Source organism: Manis pentadactyla, chromosome 15, assembly GCF_030020395.1.
Source record: "Manis pentadactyla isolate mManPen7 chromosome 15, mManPen7.hap1, whole genome shotgun sequence".
In the NCBI taxonomy this organism is placed as follows: domain Eukaryota; kingdom Metazoa; phylum Chordata; class Mammalia; order Pholidota; family Manidae; genus Manis; species Manis pentadactyla.
The window spans coordinates 23,469,437-23,492,471 of record NC_080033.1 but is presented as its reverse complement, the minus strand read 5'-3'; the positions used below and the strand labels follow the sequence as shown (position 1 = coordinate 23,492,471).

The 23,035-nt window shown below is 42.1% G+C and overlaps 1 protein-coding gene across 3 annotated transcripts in view; it reads left to right on the top strand.

Moving 5' to 3' along the window:
* The first annotated feature begins 4,421 nt into the window (after positions 1–4,421).
* The window catches only part of TDRD12 (tudor domain containing 12), a 79,427-nt gene continuing 60,813 nt past the window's right edge, over positions 4,422–23,035 (top strand). For all 3 annotated transcript variants that reach the window (XM_057493000.1, XM_036929848.2, XM_036929847.2), the window contains exons 1-8: positions 4,422–4,550; positions 8,647–8,805; positions 11,028–11,164; positions 12,414–12,533; positions 15,194–15,249; positions 16,541–16,626; positions 19,891–20,080; positions 20,626–20,718. In XM_057493000.1, coding sequence (XP_057348983.1) covers positions 4,437–4,550; positions 8,647–8,805; positions 11,028–11,164; positions 12,414–12,533; positions 15,194–15,249; positions 16,541–16,626; positions 19,891–20,080; positions 20,626–20,718 — 955 coding nt within the window. In that variant the 5' untranslated portion in view covers positions 4,422–4,436. The remainder of the gene's footprint in view (positions 4,551–8,646; positions 8,806–11,027; positions 11,165–12,413; positions 12,534–15,193; positions 15,250–16,540; positions 16,627–19,890; positions 20,081–20,625; positions 20,719–23,035) is intronic.

The following is a 23,035-nucleotide window of genomic DNA, read 5'->3' as shown; positions in this document are numbered from 1 at the left end:
AGGTCAAAAGGTACAAACTTAGTTATAAGATAAAGAAGTTCTAGGGATATAATGTATAGCACAATGATAACAGCTGCTGATACTGTACTGCATATTTGAAAGCTGCTAAGAGACTAGATCTTAAAAGTTCTCATCAGAAGGGAGAAAAATCTGTATGTGAGGTGATGAATGCTAACTAAACCTCCTGTGGTAATCATTTCATAATATATACATGTATCAAATTGCTGTGTGATAAACTTTTGTTAGATTTCATTTCACATTTTTACTGAAGCATAATTGGTATATAATATTATACTGGCTTCAGGTGTACAACATAGTGATTCAACAATTATATGCATTATGTAGTTACTGTCACTATACAAAGTCATTACAATATCATTGACTATGTTCCCTATGCTGTACTTTTCATCTCCATGACTTATTTTATAATTGGAAGTTTGTCCTTTTTATCCCCTCCATCATTCTCTCCAACCTCCCCAATGGCACCACAAGTTTGTTTTCCATGTTTGAATCTATTTGTTTTATTTGTTCATTTCTTTGATTTTGTTATATTCCACATATAAGTGAGATCTTGGTATTGTCTTTTTCTGTCTTATTTCACTTAGTATAATACCCTCTAGGAACTCATACAATGTTATGTGTCAACTAAATAAATAAGAAAAACTGGAAAAAAATTAAACCTAATTATAAGTTGTTTAAAAAACAATTCTGCAAGAGAACTAAAAATAAAAAGAGGGAAATCAAAAGCAAGAAGAGTTTAGAGAGTTTTAGTCAGATGAAGTAGAAGTCAACATCAAAAGCAATAAATGAGACAAAGGTTAATTTTAGTTTAATAGCATATAGTTCAAAATGAAGATGAGAATCCTCTTGCAGCAATTAACACAATTCAATTCAATAACACAGTGAATGTTAATTTATTGAGGTGATCATTTCAAAATATATACAAATATGGAATCATGTGTACACTGAAACTAATAAGATGTTACATGTCAATTATACTTCAGTAAAAAAAATGGTGAATTGAGCTATTAAAAATACACTCAAAACAAGGACAGTCTGACAGATGTCCTTTGATGGACAGACCAAGTCCATAAATGACAACTAAAGTGCCTGGGATAAACCCTGGGCAGGCACCAGGCTCTACCTTTGGGTTGAATGCCATAATTGCAATGTCCACTTTCCCTCAACTGATGCAAAATGTACAAGAAAACAAAAAAGGTCTTTGCTTAAAAATCAGCTGACAAATAATCAGGTCAGCTTTTGGGCCAAACATGTTTTTCATTCCTTTTTTTGTAAAAACAATGATAATATTTTAAAACCGGAGGAGTGCAGGCTGCCTTTTAGAAATGATGACTCCAGAGTAAGACGATTTGAACTAGAGTAAGATGAATTTAGGGAAGAAGAGATCTTAGACGGAAGGAGGGGAGAAAGTCTTCCTGGGTCCCTTTTTAAGAATTATGCCAGTTATGGAAAATTTAGATCAGCTTCCTGCTACTACACCCCACCACCCTGAGCACAGACAGAAGACTGGTCTGCACAAGACTGGAGATCCTGCTAATCTCAGACTGCCCCTCCTGTCATTCTGACTGCTTTGTCCTCTTTCCCTTTTTCCCTTCTGTTGGGGGCTTTAAAGATGCTTTGGTGTGGGGAGCAAAAAAATAAAAACAGTTCACTCTTCACCCAGGTCCTTTGCAGAACCCGAAGATCATTCCTGTGATTAGACTTTCATTTCCTTACACCTAATATGACCCCACAGTGCCTGCAGAAGCCAGTCTGCTCCTGACAGCCTTTGGCTGTTTGCTCTGCCATGAGCTAGTCACATTTGTGACCAGCCAGCATTTAACCTTCCTGGAATAAGATTTACAGCCTACTTAATGGCTTAATTTTGTGTGTGTGTCTTGCGTTTAACATGGTAGCATTTTATTTGGGATTTTAGCAACTATATTGGTAGTTCTTTGCGTTATCTTTGTCAGGTTTTAGTACTAGGATTTAACTGCCTTATTAAAATGCTTTGGGAATCTTTTCACCTTTTTATGTCGTGCACTAATTTTTTTATTGAGCTATAATTGACATATTACCTTAGTTTCAGTGTACAACATAATGATTCAATATTTGTATATATTTTGAAATGATCACTGTGGATAAAATGAAAGGTCCTGTGGCCAGGATTCTCATCTGGCCCTGGTTGGCTTGCTCACTACACACGTGTGGGCAAAACATTGCTATTGACTCTATGTAAAGAGCTCAGCCCAGTGTTCTGGGTGACACGGTGGCTCAGCTGCAAGGCTGCAGGAGAGCAGAGCAGAGGCTGGAGTGGTGGCAGCGCCGAGGACAGAGGCCCAGAGAACGGATGTGTGGGACGACTGTGTAGGCAGAGGGTCCCCGAGGATGGCTGTGTGGGCAGAGGGGCTCAGAGGCAGAGACCCACTTGCTGCATGCAGACTCGCTCTGTGTGAACGGGATTTTAGTGACTGACCTGCCACTGTGGGAATAAAGTTAGGTATAACCCTTTCACCCCAAGAACGTTTTACTGTTATTTTCTTTGGGCACACTGAATCCATAGTGAACTTGCCCAGGGCTGAAACCCATTGGCAAGACAATCACCACAATAATTCTAGTTAATATCCATCACCATACATAGTTACAAAATTCTTTTTTCTTGTGTACTTTTAGGATCTACTGTGTTAGCAATTTTCAAATATGCAATACAGTGTTATTATTAACTAATGTTCTGTGTCTTTACATCCCTATGACTTATTTATTTGGAGCAATTTGTAAAAATCTGCTAGCTGTTGGGGGAGGGACAGATATGGACTTCTTTAGCCTCAAATGGACTAGGTGGCTGGAGCCCCAGGGCAGCAAGCTCGCATTGCAGCAGTCTGGACTCTTCATCCTGCTGTCATGTATATATGCCTCCATTCTCTGTGGGCTGCGTTGTGATAAAGTTTGGGAAACACCATAGGTAGCATGGGTTCTGGTCAAAAGAAAAAAATGTTGACTCTAAACATAGAACTAGGAGAAGGCTGTTTTCTGCATCTTCTTTGGGGCTTGGAAACTGTCTCTGAGATCCTTCATTTAAATCATATCTGGTTGTTTCCCATTTTTTTCAGGTTGTGGAGCTTTCAGGTGAGTTGGCCCTACCAGATGCCTTCACTGAGGCGGGGGCCTGGTTAGCCCAATTCAGCAACAGGTGAACAGCATGTACTTATAGCTGTATTTTCCTCCTGATCCTAAGTCAACACATCTCTCCAACTCTTCTGCCTGAGACTTTAAGCACGCGATTTTTGCTCTTAAAAGCAAAACTGGATACAGGAACATTTTATTTCCCAAATAGGTAACCCCACAATTGCCATGCTCTCTGCAAACTGGTGCACTCTTTGCCACCTTGTTTCCCTTTCTAGCAAATGAACAATTTGACATGGGTTATTTTTCACAATTGAAATATTAAAGAATTCATCTGTAAAACCACTTAGGCCCAGCACTTTTTTTTTTAGCTGTGGTTCCTTTGATTCTTAAGGAATGCTCTCACTTTCTTCTGGCTTGTTGACTTCGTGTTGGAGATTCCTGAGGTAGTAATAAGAGCTAATCCTCCCTGAGCAGTTCTTGGGTTGTCCTTTGTTTCACAAAGTGTGACCTCACCTGAGATCACTCTATGAGTCCCAATTTTCAGGGGAGAAAACAGGTTTCCAAGTGTTCAAAGTTTAGAGGACCCTTCAGTGCCTTAGCAGCAGTTACAAATACACGTCTGGAGGGGAACCTGACCCAGGAGGCTGCAGTGTGTGACCTTTGGTGGTGACAAGAATACCAATGATGGAAACTTGGGGATCCCTGACAACAGAGGGCCAGGTGGGAGGAAAGCCGGCACTGGAAGCCTTTCCAGAGGTGGAGGTGGTGGGGAATGTTGCCAGGAGGCCAAGAAGGCCTGGGCATCAGTGGCTGGGGGTGAGTTTCCTTGCCCCAAGGCTGCGAGGTGGAGGGTGACCAAGAGGGAGTCTGAAGGCTGGAGTGGGGTGGAGGGAGGGGCCGACAGTTAAAACCACTAACTGAATCTGCCCATAGGCAGCCACTCGGCCCAGTGGCGCTGGGAACATAGTGGTCGGGGTGTCCCTGGGCCCTGGGAGGTCGTGGGGGCCAGGGAGCGACCCACTTGACCCCAGGCCCTGGGGCGCCGCGCCTTTCCCACGCATCTCTCTGCGCCCCGCCTCACCACACCGGGGCGCTGTGCGCAGGGGCGGCCGTTATCCCGGCCGTTGGAGAGCTAAGGGTTTCTGGAAGCCTCGAAGCATGCGTGGGCGGGGGTCGGAGAGCCGGGCGGCGTCGCGTTTGGAGGACTGAGCGCGTCGCGGGTGGTGCGCGGCCCGGGCGGGCGGTGAGCGGGGAAGGCGGAGGCAGGCCCTGCCTGCGTCGTTGCCTCCGAAGCTCCTTCCGAGGGCGCAATGACCGGGAGACCCGGAGAGGGGCGCGGCCGCGGCGGCCAGGGCCTTCCCGGGGCGAGTCCAGAGGCCGGCCTGCCGCGCGCGGGGAGGATGCTGGAGGTGCTGGTGCTGAAGGTGAGCGAGCGCCGCCCGGGCCGGGCCTTGGCCCTTTCCCACCGCAGCGCCGCCGTGGTGGGGACGCCGGCCACTGGGCCCGCGCCTGGGGTGCCGGACGAGACCCGGACTCCGAATTACACATAAACAACAGGACAGTTTAGTTCAGGCGTGACCACGCACCACTTGGGACATACTTCGAGCAAAAAAGTTACTTGTTTTTTCCTCCGAAACTCAGAATTAACCGGGGTATCCTGTATTTCCTGACTGGTACTTCAGGACTAGGATGGTCTGTAACCCCTTCTCCCACTCACCCCGTCTCAGGCCGGCGCTGGGTGGGGGCCCCTCGTACCCGGGTCCGTGGGCGCCGGGACCCTGACCAGTGCCTCTCCCCAGACTCGGGCCCTCTCCGATGGGCCCTCACCCCGGGCCCGGGGCGGGGGTGACCTGTACCCCCCTGCACACTCCACCCCGGCGTCACTTGTGGGGTTCCCTGCGCCCTTGCGCCCGGGTCTCTGAGCCCCAACTTCTGCACGCGCGGGCCCTCGGGGCTCCTGTCAGATCTTCGGGGCGGGGGTGGGGCCTGCCGAGCCCTCGGAACAGCTGCAGGTTCCCGTGGAATCCGCTGATGCAGGAGACTGCCAAGGCGTGGCGTGTTTTTGGAGGAAGGGGTTTCAAACCAGAGCCAAGGGGTGGGTTTCAGCTACTGGGGAAAAAAAATACAAATCCCTTTAAGAAAAAGAAAATCATATTGTAGTGGGCAAAGGAGAAGGACGAAGCAAATGGTGGGTTTTAAAAAACCATCAACTTTTATGCTGTTTTATGACTTAACGTAGTTTATACGAACAGATTCACAAGCTTTTGAAGCAGCTGACTCTTAAAAAGGATTTGCCCTGAGACTTTAAGAGTTTCAGATCCATCTGGCAAGCTTCTCTCCACCATCAGTCCCTGAATAAGTGGATTTCTTCTTAGAACAGGGCTCTTCCAGGGATACGGTCCTTCCACATGCGAATCCACTGGGGCAGAACCTTTGCAGAAGGAGCTGGTGCATCACTGCCCAGAGCTTGGGAACCCGTCTTCTCAGTTGTACCCAAGAACCATGTTTCTCTATCCCCTCTGGTCTGCCCCCACTTCCGGTTCTTACCTGCTCACACTCTGAGCAAATTTTCTTTACAGTATGGCACAGGTACCAGTTGTAGTTCTCCAGGTTGATTTCTCTTTTACACAGATAGTAAAAATTTTTCCCCAAGTGTGTACATCAACAAATGACTGGATAAGCAAAATGTGATATATACGGTAGAATGGAATATTATTCCCATTAAAAAGGAAGGAAATTCTAACACATGCTACCACACAGATGCACCTTGAGGACATCATGTTAAGTGAAATAAGATAGGAAAGGACAAATACTTAGCGATTCTTACATGAGGTTCTTAAGAGTAGTCAGATTCATAGAGATAAAAAGTAGATTGGTGTTTGCCGGGGGCTAAGGAGAGGGGATGAGGAAAGGTGGATGGTGAGGATGGTAGCACAACGTGGATGTGGTTAATGCCACTCAAGATGGTTAAGATCGCCAGGAGAGACGGGTTGGAAGAACTGTTAGCCTGTCCCCTCCTACCTAGTAAAACATGTGGAAGCATTTGCAACTGAACCTGTCCTACATTTCCTCTGGTTTAGAAGAAAATGAGCTAGCTACTTGAAAGGATCTGTGATGCCTTACCAATTTTTTAAGCATTCATGCCCAACTTGGTATTTTGAAGATTTTCAAATGTAAAAATGAGTTACAAAAATAATATTGATAACCATATATGCTACATCTAGACTCCAACAAATGTTTATATTTTGTTGCGTGCGCATGTTTCTTTATATGTACATTAGACTTTTCTTTTTGCTGAACCATTTGAGAATTCTAAACGCTTACACATGCTTCCTAAGAACAAAGACTTTTTCTTTTGTAACCACAATTTAATTATCACACTTGAGAAATTTACCATTTATATGATATTGTCTAATATACAATGTTCAAATTTCTTGTCGTCTCAGTAATGTCTTATATAACATGTTTTTTTTTAATTCAAGATCGAATAAATTACACATTGCATTTACTTGTCCTGGCCTGTTAGTCTCTCATTTAGGTCAGTTCCCTGGCTTTTTTGTATCTTTGATATCATTGAAACTTATGAAGAGCAACAGCAGTTGCTTTGCAAAAAAACCTCTCAGTTTGGATTTGTCTGTCTCTTTCCTCATGATTGTGTTTAAGTTAAACATTTTAGGTAAAAATACTGTCAAGGTGATGTCATGTCAGAGAGCAGGAAGCTTTCTAAAAGAATCATTACTTTTGACTAAAAATAAATTAAAAATCTAGCTTTTTATTAGAAGTATACTGGACATACGTAAAAGTATAGAAAACCTTGGCATCTACCACCTATCAAGTTTAAATTTTAACATGTTTGCTTGAAATCATTTTTTTACCCATAAACTATTTTTTAAATTGTGATGTGACGTATATAGCCACATTTATTGTTTTTAATGTAGAATTCTGTGATACTTTGAAAAATGCATGCAGCCACAATCAAAATTCAGACCAGTTCCTTCACCCCCAAAATTACCTTAGTGCTCCGTTGTAGCCATTTTCCCCCCATCCCTAATCCTTGGCAACCACTGATCTGTTTTCTTACCCATTTCTAGAATGTTATAAAAATGGAATTGTGCATATAGAATCATACAGGAGTATGTAGCCATTGAGTCTGACTTCTTTGACTTAGTATAATGCATTTGAGCCTCATCTCTGCTTTGCGTGTGTCAGTATTGCCTTCCTCTTTATTGCTGAGTAGTATTACTCTATGGATATGTGAGTTTCTTTATATGGTCACCAGCTGCCAAGGATTTGAGGGGTTTTCATATGCAGACTTTAGGGCTCTCCCCTGTGTGACTCTCCTGAGAATTTCTTTAATTTACAGCTGTCCTGGCAGCCCCAAACTCTATTCTCAGGTTCCTCAAGCACAAACATTGACTTTGTGCTGGAATTGTAGCCACTCAGGCCACCAGGACTAGGGATTGTTCTGGGGAAAGCTGTGTGTAAACAGGGATTTCACCCAGTGTCCTTTCCTCCTGTCAAGGATTGAGTCCCCTGCAGTTTCTACCTGCTGGTGATAACTCTTCAGTGCCTTCAAGTTGTGATTTTTGTATTTTCTCTAGGGTTTATCATTGTCACTTGGAGCTGAGTTAGTCCACATGAACTACTCTGTCATTACTGGAACCAGAATGGCCAGCTGTTGTTTTTTCCAACTAATTATTTTAAAAATGTTCAAACATTCAGAAGAAAACAAATGCTTATGTGAACATCTGTGCTGTTGCCACCTGGGATCTAGGACCCAAAATCTTGGGATGTCACTATTTTTAAACCCTTTCAACAGGCAGAGTTAGGAAATAAATACATTTGAAAAATCATGATTTCCTATTGATATTTTCAATTAAAATTTAACTTTTCATTGTATATTTGTATCTTTTCTCCAACAATAAAAATCTTGGTTTCTAATAACATTAGTAGATAACAAGATATATCCAGAGTAGTCTGATTTTCATTCCTGTCCTTTCTACCCCTCTTCTGGCCTTTCTTGCAGGTAATAATTTATATTTATTTCTGTTTACCACCATTTCTTTCTCTTACTTTCAGGACAACATACATATATTCATATTTGTTAATTTTTCTTACGAAAAACATAGCATCCTAAAAGTATTGTTCTGAACCTTTGCATTTTGTTATGGATATTTTTAAAATACAGGCGATTAAGGGCATTGATCTCAGTTTGCGTTTTGAGTCACAACAAATAAAAAGTACGTATTATATGTTGGTGACATGTTTTAGAATTTTATCTCTGCATCTCTTTCTGTTCCCACTTTATTGAAATATAATTGACATATAACTTGTCTAAGGTATACAGTGCAATGTTTTGACATAGATACATATCTTTGGGCGGATCATTTAACACAGAGTTACTCATCAAGAATTTGTTAGCTCACCTAAACTAGAAGAAGTTATTGTGATTCTAAGGTTTATTATTTTACAGTTCTACTTTTAAATCATTATTTTGTTTGTCTTTTAAAAATTTTTTAGGTTGAAGATCCAGGATGCTTCTGGGTGGTTATAAAAGGGTGTGGTCCCTCTTCAGACCATGAAGCTGACTACCGCAAACTAAACAGTGCCATGAATGACTTCTATAATAGCATGTGTCAAGATATAGAAATAAAACCATTAATGTTGGAAGAAGGTCAGGTATGTATAGTGCCCTCTAAGCACCGTGTCTTAAAATACTACTTGAAATGTAGAATATTTGGCAATAAAGGTGATAAAAGCTTTCAGAGCACTTTAATGGCTTATCATCATTGCCTTATGTTCGGTTACTTTTGGTCGCACGAGATGCAGGCTGGTTGTGGAAAGCAGCGGCTCGTGTATAAGGTTCATGGGGGCAGCAGGAGCCAGGACATCATGTTAGTTCAGGCCCTGGGGTCATCCTCCTGGGCCTGGGCGCCAGAGCAGTGTTCTAGATCCATCATAGCTGTAGGCACCTTAGCAAAGAAGACAGCGGATTTGCAGTCTAGGACTGATGCCTCCCCTTTGGCTGCTTATGGCTTTGGCTAGTCCGTGCTGCTTTTCCTTGCTCCCCATCAGGGCCCCTCTTTTTCCTTGCAACCTTGGCTCCCATGCCCATCGTCTGATTCTTGCTACAAATCAGTCACTATTCAGGAGTTTGAATTTTTCTAATAGAGTGAAAGGAAAAGGTTTATATACTCTTTATTACATAAATTGGAAGTAATTTGAATTACCCCTCTTGAAAAAATCATCATTAATAACATGATTTTTTTCCTAACCATTAACATTAACTTGTTGGAAAAATGAGACCAGGTCAGTTACCCCTCTAAATATTCCCCATTTCAGATAGCCTGATTGCTTCCTTGTGGTAATGGTGAACTCATCCCTCTATTCCTGTGTTTGCTGTGGACTTGTAATTAGTAAAGTCTTGACTAGATGTAGGGTCACTGTTTTTTCTCCAAGAATGAAGTGGTGTGGGCTTCATCTGGTATTGAATTGGAAGATAGTACTTTTGGTGATGCTGAGAAAGACCAGTGGATCCTGACAGCAGTAGCCAGACCCCCCCCCCTTGGGGGGTACTCATGGGCTTGTCATGTATTGGTTGCATCATGCAGGACCAGCACTGCCCAAATCAGCTCTTTCATTTAAGCCTGCAAAATAGTGATTTTCTTATGCCTTCTGCATTCATGAGCTGGAATTCTTCTGTGGAGAAGTTTCCTTCATCTACTAGGTATGTTGGCTAACCTGAAGTAATGAGTTTGTATTGGTAAGGTGGAGAAATTGCTTGATTCTTTCTCTAATCAATTACCAGCATAGTGATTTGTACCTAGTTATCTACATTAGTGTCCAGAGATTTGTGTTTCTCTCCTACCTTCCATCTTTAAGTGCTCTATTGAATTCATGGCTTTTAATATAGTCACCATTATTTTTGATCCTTAAATTATCCCATTTTTGGCTAATAATTGCTCTAGTATACCACCGTATCAAAGTTCACTGGCTGTGTGAACTGTTGACTAGTCATATCATTCCTGCAAGTTGCTTTGACTTCGGCATTAATTAGAAAGATTCTCCATCCTTTGGCAGAATTTCTCTTGAATTATGTGTGTTTTGAGTTATATGAGGCTCTCAAGAACCCAGCGCTTGCAGAATGGCTGCAATATACTTTCCAACTTCAATTCCCAAGGGCAGGAATCTGCCCTGGCTCCCCTTCTCCCCATGCCCCACCACTCTCCCCTCTGGGCGGCTTCAGAAGCTTGTGCTCAGCATCAGGTTTGCTTGTCTGTGGGTTGCTAGCAGCTGGCTGGGGTCTGGCAGTCCTGGGGACAGTCAGGATATCACATGCTGTCATTCCAGCAAGGTAATTTCCCTAAAAAGGGGACTGTGGGTATCTATTTATTCAGTCATTCAGCTAGTTTTTGAAGACTTAGTACATGATATGCACTGTTCTGGGTGCTGGGAATATGGCAGTAAACAGACAGACAAAAATCCTCATTATCATGGAGCCAACATCCAGTTGTGGCAGATGGTAAACAAATGGTAGAGAGCGGGAAAAGCCTCGGGAAACAGGACGGGGAAGATGAGCACACGATGGACAATTATTTGTAAGCTTTGTTTTTGATTTAAGGAGGTCAAGCAATACCTTCCTCATTTTACTTTCTAAATATTGTCCTTAGTTAAGGAGCCAAAATAACTGTACTAAGAAAAGCAATGAAGTAAAATCCAGGGGCCCTGTGCTCCTGTTTATTGACAGGCAGTATTTAGCTAGTGCAGGTCCAGCATCCTGGCACCTCTTTCCTTTTCTGTAAGGTAAAATGCAGGCTTGAGATGGTTTGGGGTGCACCTTTTAGTTCTCTCATGATATGACTAGAGATTTTAACACTGAAATTTTCTATTTCATTCTGTAGGTTTGTGTGGTTTATTGTCAGGAGCTAAGGGGCTGGTGCAGGGCTATTATTAAGTCAATTATGTCTTCAGCCGACCACTGCCTGGCAGAATGTTTCCTTGTGGATTTTGCCAAGCACATTCCAGTGAAATCTAAAAAGTACGTACGTATTTATTTTGCCTTATACCCGTCAAGGATACAAATGTCAACTTTGAAGGAGCTTGTCAATTTTAAAAGCAAGGGGATGGAGATTCATAAACTAGAATTTATTTAGTTTCAAGATAGGAAGACTTGTAGGTTCCAGTTCTGCATGCAGTGAATGTAAAAGCAAGTGGTCAGAATGAAGACTCGTCATGTGGTTCTGGCCTGCCTTCCACGTTCCTTTTGGTGCTCTGCATCTCCTGGGTGCTCTTGGCTGGCTCTTTACATGGCTTGGCCTGGCCTGACCTCATGTTTGTTCATGTGATGGAATGGGTCCTTTAGGGAGGCTTGGCTGCAAGAAAGATGCTACTGGGAGCAACTTCTTGTTTCCACAGAAGGGGCATGGTGCTGGTATAGCCTCACCTTGTAGAGAGTAGAGCATCTGGTCATGCTGCTTGACAGAGTGAGGATGCAAGTGTCACATAATTGGGGAGACAGTTCAGAATGAGCCCTTACTGACTCCAGGACCACACATCCCAGTTCCCTAGAAAACACTGAACAAGTCAGCGTTGGTGTTTGTGGTACTTTTTTCATAGCATCTTATCCAATAGTAAAGGGATATCAGTTTAATAAATATGAGGACTGGGCTGCCCATCAGGGCATAATGAGAACCAACTTCTGTAGAAATGGTATGATAAAGTGGTCTGTCATTTGCCTAAAGAAGAATGAAAATTAAAATGTTGAACAGCTTATTTACCAAATTTCAGTCCCTCAGCTTTTTTGTGCAAAGTCGACAAATACTAATTATAAAAACATCTGCTCATTTACAGAAACTTTTAAGATAATTCTGGTTGTGTATTGAAATTGGTATTTAAAAGTCTTAAATAGAATTTGCTTTAGTTTGTTATTGCTCAGTGTTTCTCCATTCTAAGGCACCTTGTTAGACATTATTTTTCTAATCCCTCCCCACCCCATGCTATGGTATTTTAAATAAAAAATACACTGAATATATGTTTGTGTACTGTATGTGTATCTGTGCTTTCTATACAAAAGAGTAAAATTTTTTTGCCCTGCAAGAACCAATTTTCACTCCTTTGGGAAAATGTCTCCAAGTACGTCCTGCTGTTGGCGGCTGTAATAGGAACATTGGTCTTTGTGTGGGTTTTTTTTTTTATGTTAAGCATATTAATTATATTGGTATATTTTGAAGAAATATGTTATATATACTTTTTCTTTATAATGGAACTGTTTCTGTTTCACTGTTAAGCATCCGAGTTGCAGTAGAAACTTTTATGCAGCTTCCCTACAGAGCAAAAAAATTCAGACTGTATTGCACAAAGCCTGTTACATTACACATTGACTTCTGTGAAGACAGTGCGGAAATTGTGTAAGTACTGCTCCTAACATATGTTGAATCGTTGGTAGAACTCTTAAATTGAGTATATGATTTCTCTTTGAAATCAGTTCCTCAGTTCAGAGGTCTCTGTTCATCAAGAGGTGTCTCCCAAGTCGGCGTGTGCCGGACCTGGTCATGCTGCAGAATGCCCAGGGCAGCCTCATCTCCAGAAGCTGCAGTTGGAGGGGTTTTGAATAGGGCCCCAACTTTTTGCTTTCTGGCTTTCTTATCTTACAAAAAGGAATAAATTAACTGTAAAGGGAAACATTGATATGTAAGATCATAGACCATTTAGAACAAAAAACAGTCAATTGCATTCTTCTCCAGCCCCACTTCCTCCCTCCTGGAGGCTTTGGTGACCTGTTCAGGCTTTGAACTCACAGACCGTTTTCAGTGTTTTGTACATATTCATATGCATGGAGCTTTTAGTGAAAATTACCACATACTGTCTTATTTGCAAATTTAACTTAATGTATGTTGAAGTTCTTTGCCAATACATGCACTTCTTTCTATTTTCAGTCTTTTCCATGGGCAAGTAGAATTGGCATACCTGCTATATTTAACCATTGCTTTCTTAATAGCCAGCTGGATTGTTTCCAAACCATTTTACACTGTACATTCCCATAAGAATGTATGTAAAAAATAAATAAAACGTACAGAGAAAGTAGAGAGAGAGGCACATACACTTACCCTTATCTTTGCTCCTTTTCCCTAGCTTTGGCCACACTGCCAGTGTTTGTACAGAACAGGTCCCTGTGCTGGGCAGTTCTGTGTCAGGGGGCATGGCTGTGACCTTTGCTCTCTTGAAAAAGTACTGCCTGTGTCCTGGGGGCAGCCCCTGTCTCCCACCTGCACTGCTCCCCTGCCCTCCAGGACTGTGGCACTATAGGAAGAAAATCTGAGGAAGCAGCACAGCTCTTACTCAGCTTGCACAACTTGCACATCTTGGTGGTGTTGCATTGTATTCTGTGTACTTGGAAGCTGCCTCTCTTGTGGATGCTTTTGTGGGATCTGTGAAGACCCTCCGCAGATCCTTTGCCATGGTGGATGCATCACTCTGTGGCTGGCCTCAGAATCTGCACTAACAAGGTTCTAAGCCAGCTCATGCTTGCTGATGTCAGTGCGATCTGCCAGGCTGCCCTGCTCCCAGCTCTCAGCGAGTCTGGGAAGCGATCCCCAGTGCAGCAGCAAGCCCTGCTCCTCCCCTGTTCCTCTTCAAGAGCAGCCAGCTGCTCCCCCTCTGGGGTGACCTGGGTGACGGGCCTATCCATGCCCAGCTCTCCCTCAGAGGCAGTCTGTGTCCTGGTTGCTCCCTTTCTGCGTGAACCCCTTGCCAGCACCACAGTCCTCCTCAGGGACCTGCCGCAGCCTTGGGGTGCCCTTGGTGTAGGTGCCTGTGGTACCTTTGTGTTTGCACTTCCCTAGAATGCCTGTCTCATATGTGTACTGCAGTCTTCATACATTTTGTCACATTGCCCTCCCAAAAGAGTAGCAATTGGGGTATAAAAAATGTGGCTTTTCCTATCAGCATTGAATATCATCAGGCTTTTTACTTTTTACTTGTTTGCTAGGTGAAAATGGTATTTTGTTTTAATTTATATTTTTCTGACTTGTAAAATTGGGTATCTCTTCATGTGGTTATTCTATATGTATGTGAGAGAGATTGACAGACAGGCAGATATGTGCCGCCATTGATTGATTTACCTGGTCATAGCCTCAATTTATTTTTCTCTCAGGTCACATTCTCCTTAGGCATCTGCCACATTTTGTCTTTTAAAAAAGCTTATTAGGTAATTCTGTGTGTGTGTGACAAGGTTTTAGAACCACTGTCTCTATTTTTTCCCTCCTTTTAGAAACCCGTTGCAATTTTCTTGAAGTAATGTGCCTATTATCTATCTGAGTAAGAATGTAAATAGCAACATTTTAGGCCAGGCACTGGGCTGGATTCTTTAGTGCGTTGCCTCATTTGATCTTTAAAACAACGCTTGGAGGATGGTGGTGGTATCTGATAAATAAAACCAGTGGAGAAACAACCTTGCTTACAAATACTGGTTTCTTGTGATCTTCCACCGCCTACAGCTTTTCCTAGGGTTTTCTTTCTAGAGTATAGGAAAGGGCAAGGTGACAGATAAAAATGGGAGACAGTGAAAGAGCGTGACAAAGTGAGGAATACCTCTTTGTATTACCACAGTAGTGGCTAGCTTTCCTCCAACCACTCTTCAGATGTTGGTTTAACCAACATGCATGGAGCCCTCACTCTGTGCCAGTTTGTGCAGAACACTACATATTCAGAATCCTTGCCCCTGGGAGCCCGTGTTCAGGTTGGGGACAGAAATGCCCCAGGTAAGTGGGAACAATGGTGCTGGAGCAGACAATGCCACGGTGGTGGTCATGGGTCACTAAGGAAGCCCCAGGGAGGGGCCTTTGCTTAGTGACCACTGCACTGGTGCAGGCAGCAATGGTGAGAGCTAGTGCAGGGTGCACCTGGGACCATCACCCCCACAGTAGAGCCAGAGCCATGCTCTCCATTACCTGCATCCTATGTTCCATATGTAAGGCCAGAAACATCCGCCATATGACTTATGAAATGATGGTAGTGTTATTAGCCTCAGATTTTTATTTAATAAAGTTGCATCTGCTTGCTGTTCCAGACCTGCCAAGAAGTGGGACAGTGCAGCTATTCAGCACTTTCAGAACATTCTAAAAGGTAAGGCAAGCTTGTGACTACTGTTTCTTGCTTTGACCTGACCCCCGAGTTGAGTTAGCCTTCTGGTGAGAGGTTGAGATGGGCGTGCTCAGCTCTTTGACCCTTGTGTGGGTTCATGAGTTACCTGGAGCTCCTTCCACCTCAAGTGTCATGGTGACCCTGAACCTCTGGAATTTTGGGGGTGTATGTGGACATCAGTAATTGAAAGTTGAAATTAGAAAGGGGCCATTTAGGTGAGGGACCCTTACACAACAACGCCTGCCTGTTAGTTTGCAAAGAAGCTATAGCACTGCAAAATAAATTTACATGTGTTCGTTGAACTAACAATGAAGAGCCTAGCTTTTTTAAGTGAGTGAGGGTTAGTATAAGGATGCTTAGTGTGTGATCACTGTTATGCTGACTTATGATTAATGGACTCGTCAGGGCCCCTATTTAGTGTGCCCTCTTTTTTTGTAACTGGAAAATACAGTCTCTCTTGTGGCATCTGTCTAAGCCCCTGGAGTCAGAGTGGAGCAGCTGTGCCGGCCTCCTAGGGAGTAGTGGGTGTGAAATGCCTGGGGTGCTGCCTGGCTCCTCTGCCCTTCTGCCCCACTGCCTGGGTAAAGGAGCAGCGGATGCTTTGACCTGGGGGAAAAGGGAGGTTGGGAGGGTCCCTGGTTTTGGAGTTTGGGCCCTTGTGTGCCCATTGGGGGCTGCTGGGAGCTACAGGTTTGGTGGAGACAGGGTGCATGGGATTGAATGGAGTCCTGCCACTTCTGTATAGCCTTTGCTGAACCTGGTCTCCTTACCTGTAAAATGACAATAACAGCACTTAACCTCAAAGGGTGTGGTAAGAGACGTGAAATGTGTTTGTAAAGGGCTTAGCATAGTGCCTGATCATTACCTGTATGTGGAGCTGCTGTTTGGGGTCTTGAGTCTCTGAGAGAGAAGCTCAGAGCCTGGATCCATGGGGCATTTGGAGGGTAGAATGAGCTCAGATGAGAGACTGTGCCTGGAAATGTGCATTTGGGAGTCACTGGGAGGGCTGAGGGGGCTGAGAACCGTGCTAGAGGAGGTGCTCCTGGGGTGGCAGGAGGAGGGTGCAGCGGATGGGGGCAGAGGATGTGTGCCTGCCCTGGACTCGCCAGGAGAGCCTTCAGCTTGATGCCCCGTCTTCAGGATGGAGCCACTGGATGCGAGGCTCTGGGTGACCCCAAGTGGTTAGTAGAAGTGAACAGGTGGGAAAAAGACAGGACTGTTTCAAGCACACTTTTAGTGTCAGCTAACTTATGTTTTCATTTACACTATTTAGCAACAACCCAGGTGGAAGCCAAAGTATGTGCTGTGGAAGAAGATACTTTTGAGGTTTACCTTTATGTAACTATAAAAAATGAAAAAGTAAGTGAAGGAATTGTAGCTTTAAAATATTTTATCATTATTTAAATATTTTTTTATAAAACAGAGTACATGCCAAGGAAAAAATGTCTTTCACACAGCATAGAAAATTTTCTTAATCTTTCAAGGTCTGGCTTAGATCAGAAGTTAGCCAGGAATGTGTGTTCTTCTTTTGGTTATTTAAAAAAATTACTTTAGTGCTTTGTTGAGATAGCATTTTATTTCTTAATGGACAAGAAATTGTATCTATAGTCATGAGTAAGAAATGTTATTTTCTAATAGAGGACATAATTTTTTAAAGCACACACATTTGGTATGGTTTTCATTCACTGCTTTTTTGCCCCACATAATTTTCTCATGGTGTGTAATATGTGCTCATTGTAAAGGATTCAGAAAACGTAAGTAGAGATGTGGACCTCATGGGCTTCTCTGCCCCAGTTATTACCTGTTAACATTGGGCCAGCTGACCCCTCTGCAGGGTGGCACAAGGTGGAGGTGCAGATCTTGGGCTGCCCAGGGCCACCGAAGGCATCTGAACTGTAGATTTGTTTTAAAACTTCCTTTGGAAGTGCATACAGAAGAGATGCACAGGTAGTACAGAGGTTTTTATATATGATTTACCTGGGTTCCCCTAATGTTAACCATATAAACCAATGGTAGAATGATTAAAACTGAAAAATTAACACTGACAAAATACTATTTTTAAAAATCTATAGACCTTATTTGAATTTTTCAATTTTCCCTCCAATTTCCCTTCCCCAGTCTCGAATCTGATACAAGATGCCATGTCATCTCCTCAGTCTCCTCTGATCTGTGATAGCTCCTCAGTCAGTCCTTCCTCATCTTTTAAGACCTTGGCACTTCTGAGGAGTCCTGGCCGGGTATTCCATAGAATGTCACTCATTAGGGTTTGTCTGGTGTTTTCTCATGACCAGGTTGAGGTTGTATGTTTGGGGCAAGAATGTCACAGAATCGTGACACAGTGCATCAAAGCAGGGGAGTCATGGTGTTAGGTCTTGTTACTAGTCACTTTAGCCTCGATCTCCTGGCTAAGCTGATACTGCAGCGTCTTCCTCTACAGGGTTAGTATTACTTTCCTTTTGAAATCATTGAGTATCTTAGGGGGAGATACTTTGAGAGGTACGAATATCCATCAATGATTCTCGCCTGCAAAACTGTTTCTGTGGTGCTTGCCCATATCCATCATGCCTTCTCCATTTGTAATTGGAATTCTATAAGGAAGACCTGCCCCTTTCTCCCACTTGTGAATTGACTCAGCAGTTTGTTCATCTCAGTATGGGCTCTTCGGTTTTTATTATACTCTGGGGCACGTAACCCACTGCTATCATTATTTTCTTGCTCAAAATGCCTTTAGGAGCTTCTTCACAATGGCTTAGGGATGCTTTCAACATACTCATCATTGTTGAAAACTCTCTACTTTCTGGTATCATAAGATGTTCCCAGCTAATTTTGTCATTTTTCAGCCCAGCCAGAAGTGGTTCCTTTTATGGAAGAATAGTATTCAGATAGCAAGACCAGGGCAGGCGTGCTCGAGCTGCAGGGTGTCCCTGATTGTAAGCCCTCTCCGCAGACAGGAAACACACATATGGATGCAGCCCACATGCACACACAGCTACATTCACTCCTAGATCTGTCCATCTGCACATATATTACGAGTTCTGATGCCTCTCATTCCATTCTAGCACCTCAGGGTTCTTTCTGGCCCTCCCTTTTCCTTTTCTTGACACCTGACTCTGACAGTGAGAAACCTGCTCTTGTTAAGCTTAAGTCTGTTATTTGGTTAACCCTAGGATTCATATGGGGTGATTTCAGAATTGCTAACCCACATTCCTGTGAAGAAGAAATGTGTCTTTAGCTTTACAGCTTGCAGCCAGAATACTGTTTTCCAAAGTCACTTAGGTTAGTCTCTTCCCCACCCTCTTCATGATTACGTTATTCATTTGTAATAAAGGTCATTGGCCACTGTGTATATTGCATTTTGGGTTATCCCATACCCTTGTTATCCCATATCCCATACCTGGGACTTTGCATTGGTTATTTCACAACTTGGTAAAAATACCAAAATGGTGGCTATTGTACCAGTCTTGTAGAACATCTTTTAGATAAGTTCTCTACTGACCTTATTCCTTCTTGCATTTCAAGTAGGTCTTTCTCTCTGTGTATGGCTGTTTGCAGGCTCTTTCTTCAAGGTGGTGAAGTGCAGAAGGCATGCTTAGCAGAGAGAACCTATAGTGGACACATGAGGTCATAACTGTCAGAAAAAGTAAAATAGGGCCAATGGTCCTTTTCCAGCTCCCGAAGGAAGAACAGGGCTGTGTCTCAGGGTGTTCTCTCTTTTTTTTTTTCCTGGCTTCTTTTATTCAACCCATTGTTAAGATATACCCATCTTGTTCCTTTTATTGTCAAGTACTCTTCTGTTGTCTGGATGTAATATATGTGTTTATCCATTCTGTTACTGATGGACATTTGAACCTGTGAACAGTTTGGGGTAATTGCAAATAAAACTGCTGTGAATATTTATGTATAAGTCTTCCTATGAACTGTGCTTTCATTTCTCTTGGGTAAGTACCTAGGAGTCAAACTTATGGATAGTTGTAGGTAGTAAGGGGCTGCTGAACTGAATTCCAAAGTGATTGACTATTTTACAATCCCATCAGCAATGTATGAGAGTACCGATCCCTTCACATCCTCTTTGGCACTTGTATGGTCATTCTGACAGGTGTGTAATGGTGTCTCATTTTGGTTTAAGTTTGTATTTCCCTAATGACTTGCAATGTTGAGTATCTTTTCATATGTTATTTGTGTCTTCTTTGATGAAATATTTATTCAGGTCTTTTGCCCATTTTTGAAAATTGGCTTCTCTTTTTATTGACTTTTGAGAGTTCTTCATGTATTCTGCATACATGTACAATCAGATATATAATTAAAAATATATTGTCTCCCTATCTCTGGATTGTGCTTCATCTCTTAACAGTGTCTTTGAAGAGCAGAAATTAAAAAGTTTTTTAATTAGACTTGACTCATTTATCTTTTGCACAGATTCTTACTATTTTTCTTATCAGGAGGCTCTGTCAGAAGTATCTAGTTCATTATTACCAGAACAGAAGTCAAGAGATCAATTTCTATCAAGTTATGTTCCATGAAATAGTTTTTATGAAGATTGAAATTTGGGGCTAAATTTAGTGTATTTTCTGAATTGCTTGACTGTATTTGTCTATTATTTATGAAATCTTTAAAACTGTACAGGTCTGTGTTAATGATGATCTGGTTGCAAAGAACTTCGCTTGTTATATATCACCCAAGGAGGATAAAAACCTTGATTCTTCAGAGAACCCAAGATTGAATATAAAGTCAGCATCCTTTTCCAATAAACTTAATCCGGCGCTTACTCTTTGGCCAATGTTTTTGCAAGGAAAAGATTCTCAAGGAATGAAAAGTGAGTGGATTCTCACCCGATATATGTTTCCTTTAAAGTATCTTATTTATAGAAATCTTCGTGTATCAATACAAGTTGTACAGACTTTGCCCCATATGCAGGCAGAGACTTGAACTCTGAATTTAATATTTAAATTTTAATTCTAGTGAGTTTGTGACTGGTTTTGATGCCCTAAATCTGCTAGTTTGTTGTTATGAGACCAGGAAAAAAGTATTCTCAATTTCTTACTAAAAAGGAGTTATAATTTCAGAAGTCCCTATTTTTATAATTGAAAGATGCAAAACAAGATTTTGTATGTTTAGAGTTTCAGACATTATAAAAAGGCTATTTATTAGCATGAAAATCTGAGAAGCATCAGTCACAGACTCTACCTGAAATGTTTCCTGCCATATTCAGTTGTTTTCAGTTCCTTCACATTGCTCCTTGGCCCCGAGGTGGGTCTCCCAAAACCTTATGGCATAAGAGTATATAAGAGTATGCGAGATCACATTTGTATCCTGGGTTTTACTTTATGCTTTAACCTTGATCTGTTTTCCTCCTATCAGATGCACACGGATTAGCATTTCTGGTGCCGTCTCTCCAGCATCCGTGGCCCAGGGGTGTTGTCAGGGACCTGGCGCCGACTGCCACCATCCTGGGTAAGTACCACTTGCTTCTCTGATTTTATAGGCAGCATGGAAGTGCATTCTTAACTCTCTACAGATTGGTGTAAGGGTTGTCAGAAGGCCTGTGGTTATTCTCTCTCTTTTCTTAATTTAATGGAACCAGTTTATGATGTAGGTGCTTACAGAGCTGATTTGCCTTGCAGTCTGTACTCAGGATTTTTCTATAATCTAAAGAACATTACAGACACTTGTTCATGTGTAAAAATGACTCATTCCAGTCCAGCCACAGACCAGTGATTCTTATTTGTCCTCAGGTTATCCATATAGATTTATGATGGGTTTTTATTTTAAGCAGTCGCATGCATAAACATAAGGAAAAGACATTTATGAAGGCAGAAATACCCAATCTTTAATTCTGTGTCTTCAAGATATTTAATGAGTTGGAATTGCTGGACAAGGGTGAAATCTGCTGGCCTCTTTGATGCTTGGCTCACCCTCTGGTAATTCCTGTACCACTTCACTTTTATATTGGGTGTATGTATACCTATGGTGTAACATTTCATATATATATTAATCAAAGCTTTAGTGAACTGAATTATTCCCTACGCTTAAAATTATTTTTAATTACTTTGGTAATGTTATCATAGAAAAATACAGATTATCAAAATCCATCTTTAATACCTACTTATTAAATTTAGAGTCTTTCCGAAGTTCTCCAGGTGTGAGGGTGTGTATAAAACTTTTATGTCACGGAAATGGGATCCTGCTGTATAGACCTCTATGTAGTTTTTTCCCTTAATATATGGACTGGGTCAAATGTATCCAGTATAATGTAGGCTTGAGGATATGGGCTTTGATGTGAGACTGTGCTACTCCCTCCTCCGTGACACGGGGGGGCATTATTCCCATCCCATCGAGTGGGTTTGATGGGCCGTCCATGTGTGGAGTCGGCGTGGCCTGTGATGGACTTCGGCACATGTGGCTCCCACCCTGTATTCTGATATGCCTCCTGTGAGGGTTCCAGATGAGAGCGCCTGCTGAAGGGAACCCCTTTCATGATGGGAATGTATTGTTTCCATTTGTATTTCTTGTATTTCCATTGAGGCAGAAAAACACCAGCCATTTACATCATGTTTAATCGTGTGCAGCCTTCCATTGTATGAATGTTATCATTTTCAGTAGCCCCAGATTGCTGGATAATAATTGCTTCCTTCTTTTCCTTAGAGTCAATGTTGGAATGAACTATTCATATCTTTGAAAAGGATAAGGTTGATGGTAACAAAAGAAAGCTAATGTGAGGTGTGACTGGATTGTCACGTAAAAACAAAATTATAAGGTTAACCAAGCAAAGATTTCCTTTTCCTTGGAATCATTGTGAGAAGCTATTTCAACTATATTTTAATTAATTTTTGGTACTTCTCTTTCAAGTCTCCTTATAATTTTCTAATTTTTCGAATTAAGTATAGTACTTTATTAATACTTGGTTAAATGATCAAACAGTACATAAGGGCTATAATGAAAAGTAATTTTCTCTTGTCCAACCTCTTCTTGCTGCAGGCTGTTCTTTAAAGACCTTTTTTTTCCCTTAGCTATTTATTTTGTCAGTTATCTCCAATTTTTAAAATAATTATGGTTATTTTACTGTTTCTAGGCTGATCAGTTCTAGGTGGCCTTGACTTCTGTGACAGGTCAGCCCGCGCCCCAGTTCACTTATGCTCACTTCTCAGGTAGTCATGACGACTCTTCCAGGGATTTGCCAGGCGAGGAACAGAGTCTCTGCTTTCATGGAGTTTGCATGCATTTTCTCAGTAATTTTTTTATTTTAGAATAATCACAAACTTACAGAAAAGCTGAAGAACATTACAGGGAACTTCTTTTCTAAAGCATTTGAGAGTTAAGTGGCTTGCTGCATGCCACACATCTCCCCAATACTTGCGTGTTTTTTTCCTAGAAACAATCACCAAAATCAGAAAATCAGCACTGTTTACTGGTGATCACCTGACTCTGAGACACAGGTCAGGTTGTGCCTGTTGTCCCAGTGGTGTCCCTTGTGGCAGAAGGGTACAGCTCAGCATCTCTTGTATTTAGCGGTCACGTCTCTTTAGTCTCTTTCCGTCTGGAACAGTTCCTCAGTCTTTCCTTGACTTTCATGACCTCAACACTTTGAAAACTGCAGACTGGTTATTTTGTAGTGTGTCCCTTGGTAGTAGTGGGTGTTTTTGTCACAATAAGGCTCTGTGTGTGAGTCTTTGGCAGGGACACCTTAAGGGAGATGTTGTACTCTGATTCTATCTTACTGGGTGATAGGACATTTTGGGTTTGTCCCATTACTAGTGAAGTTCAGTTGGAT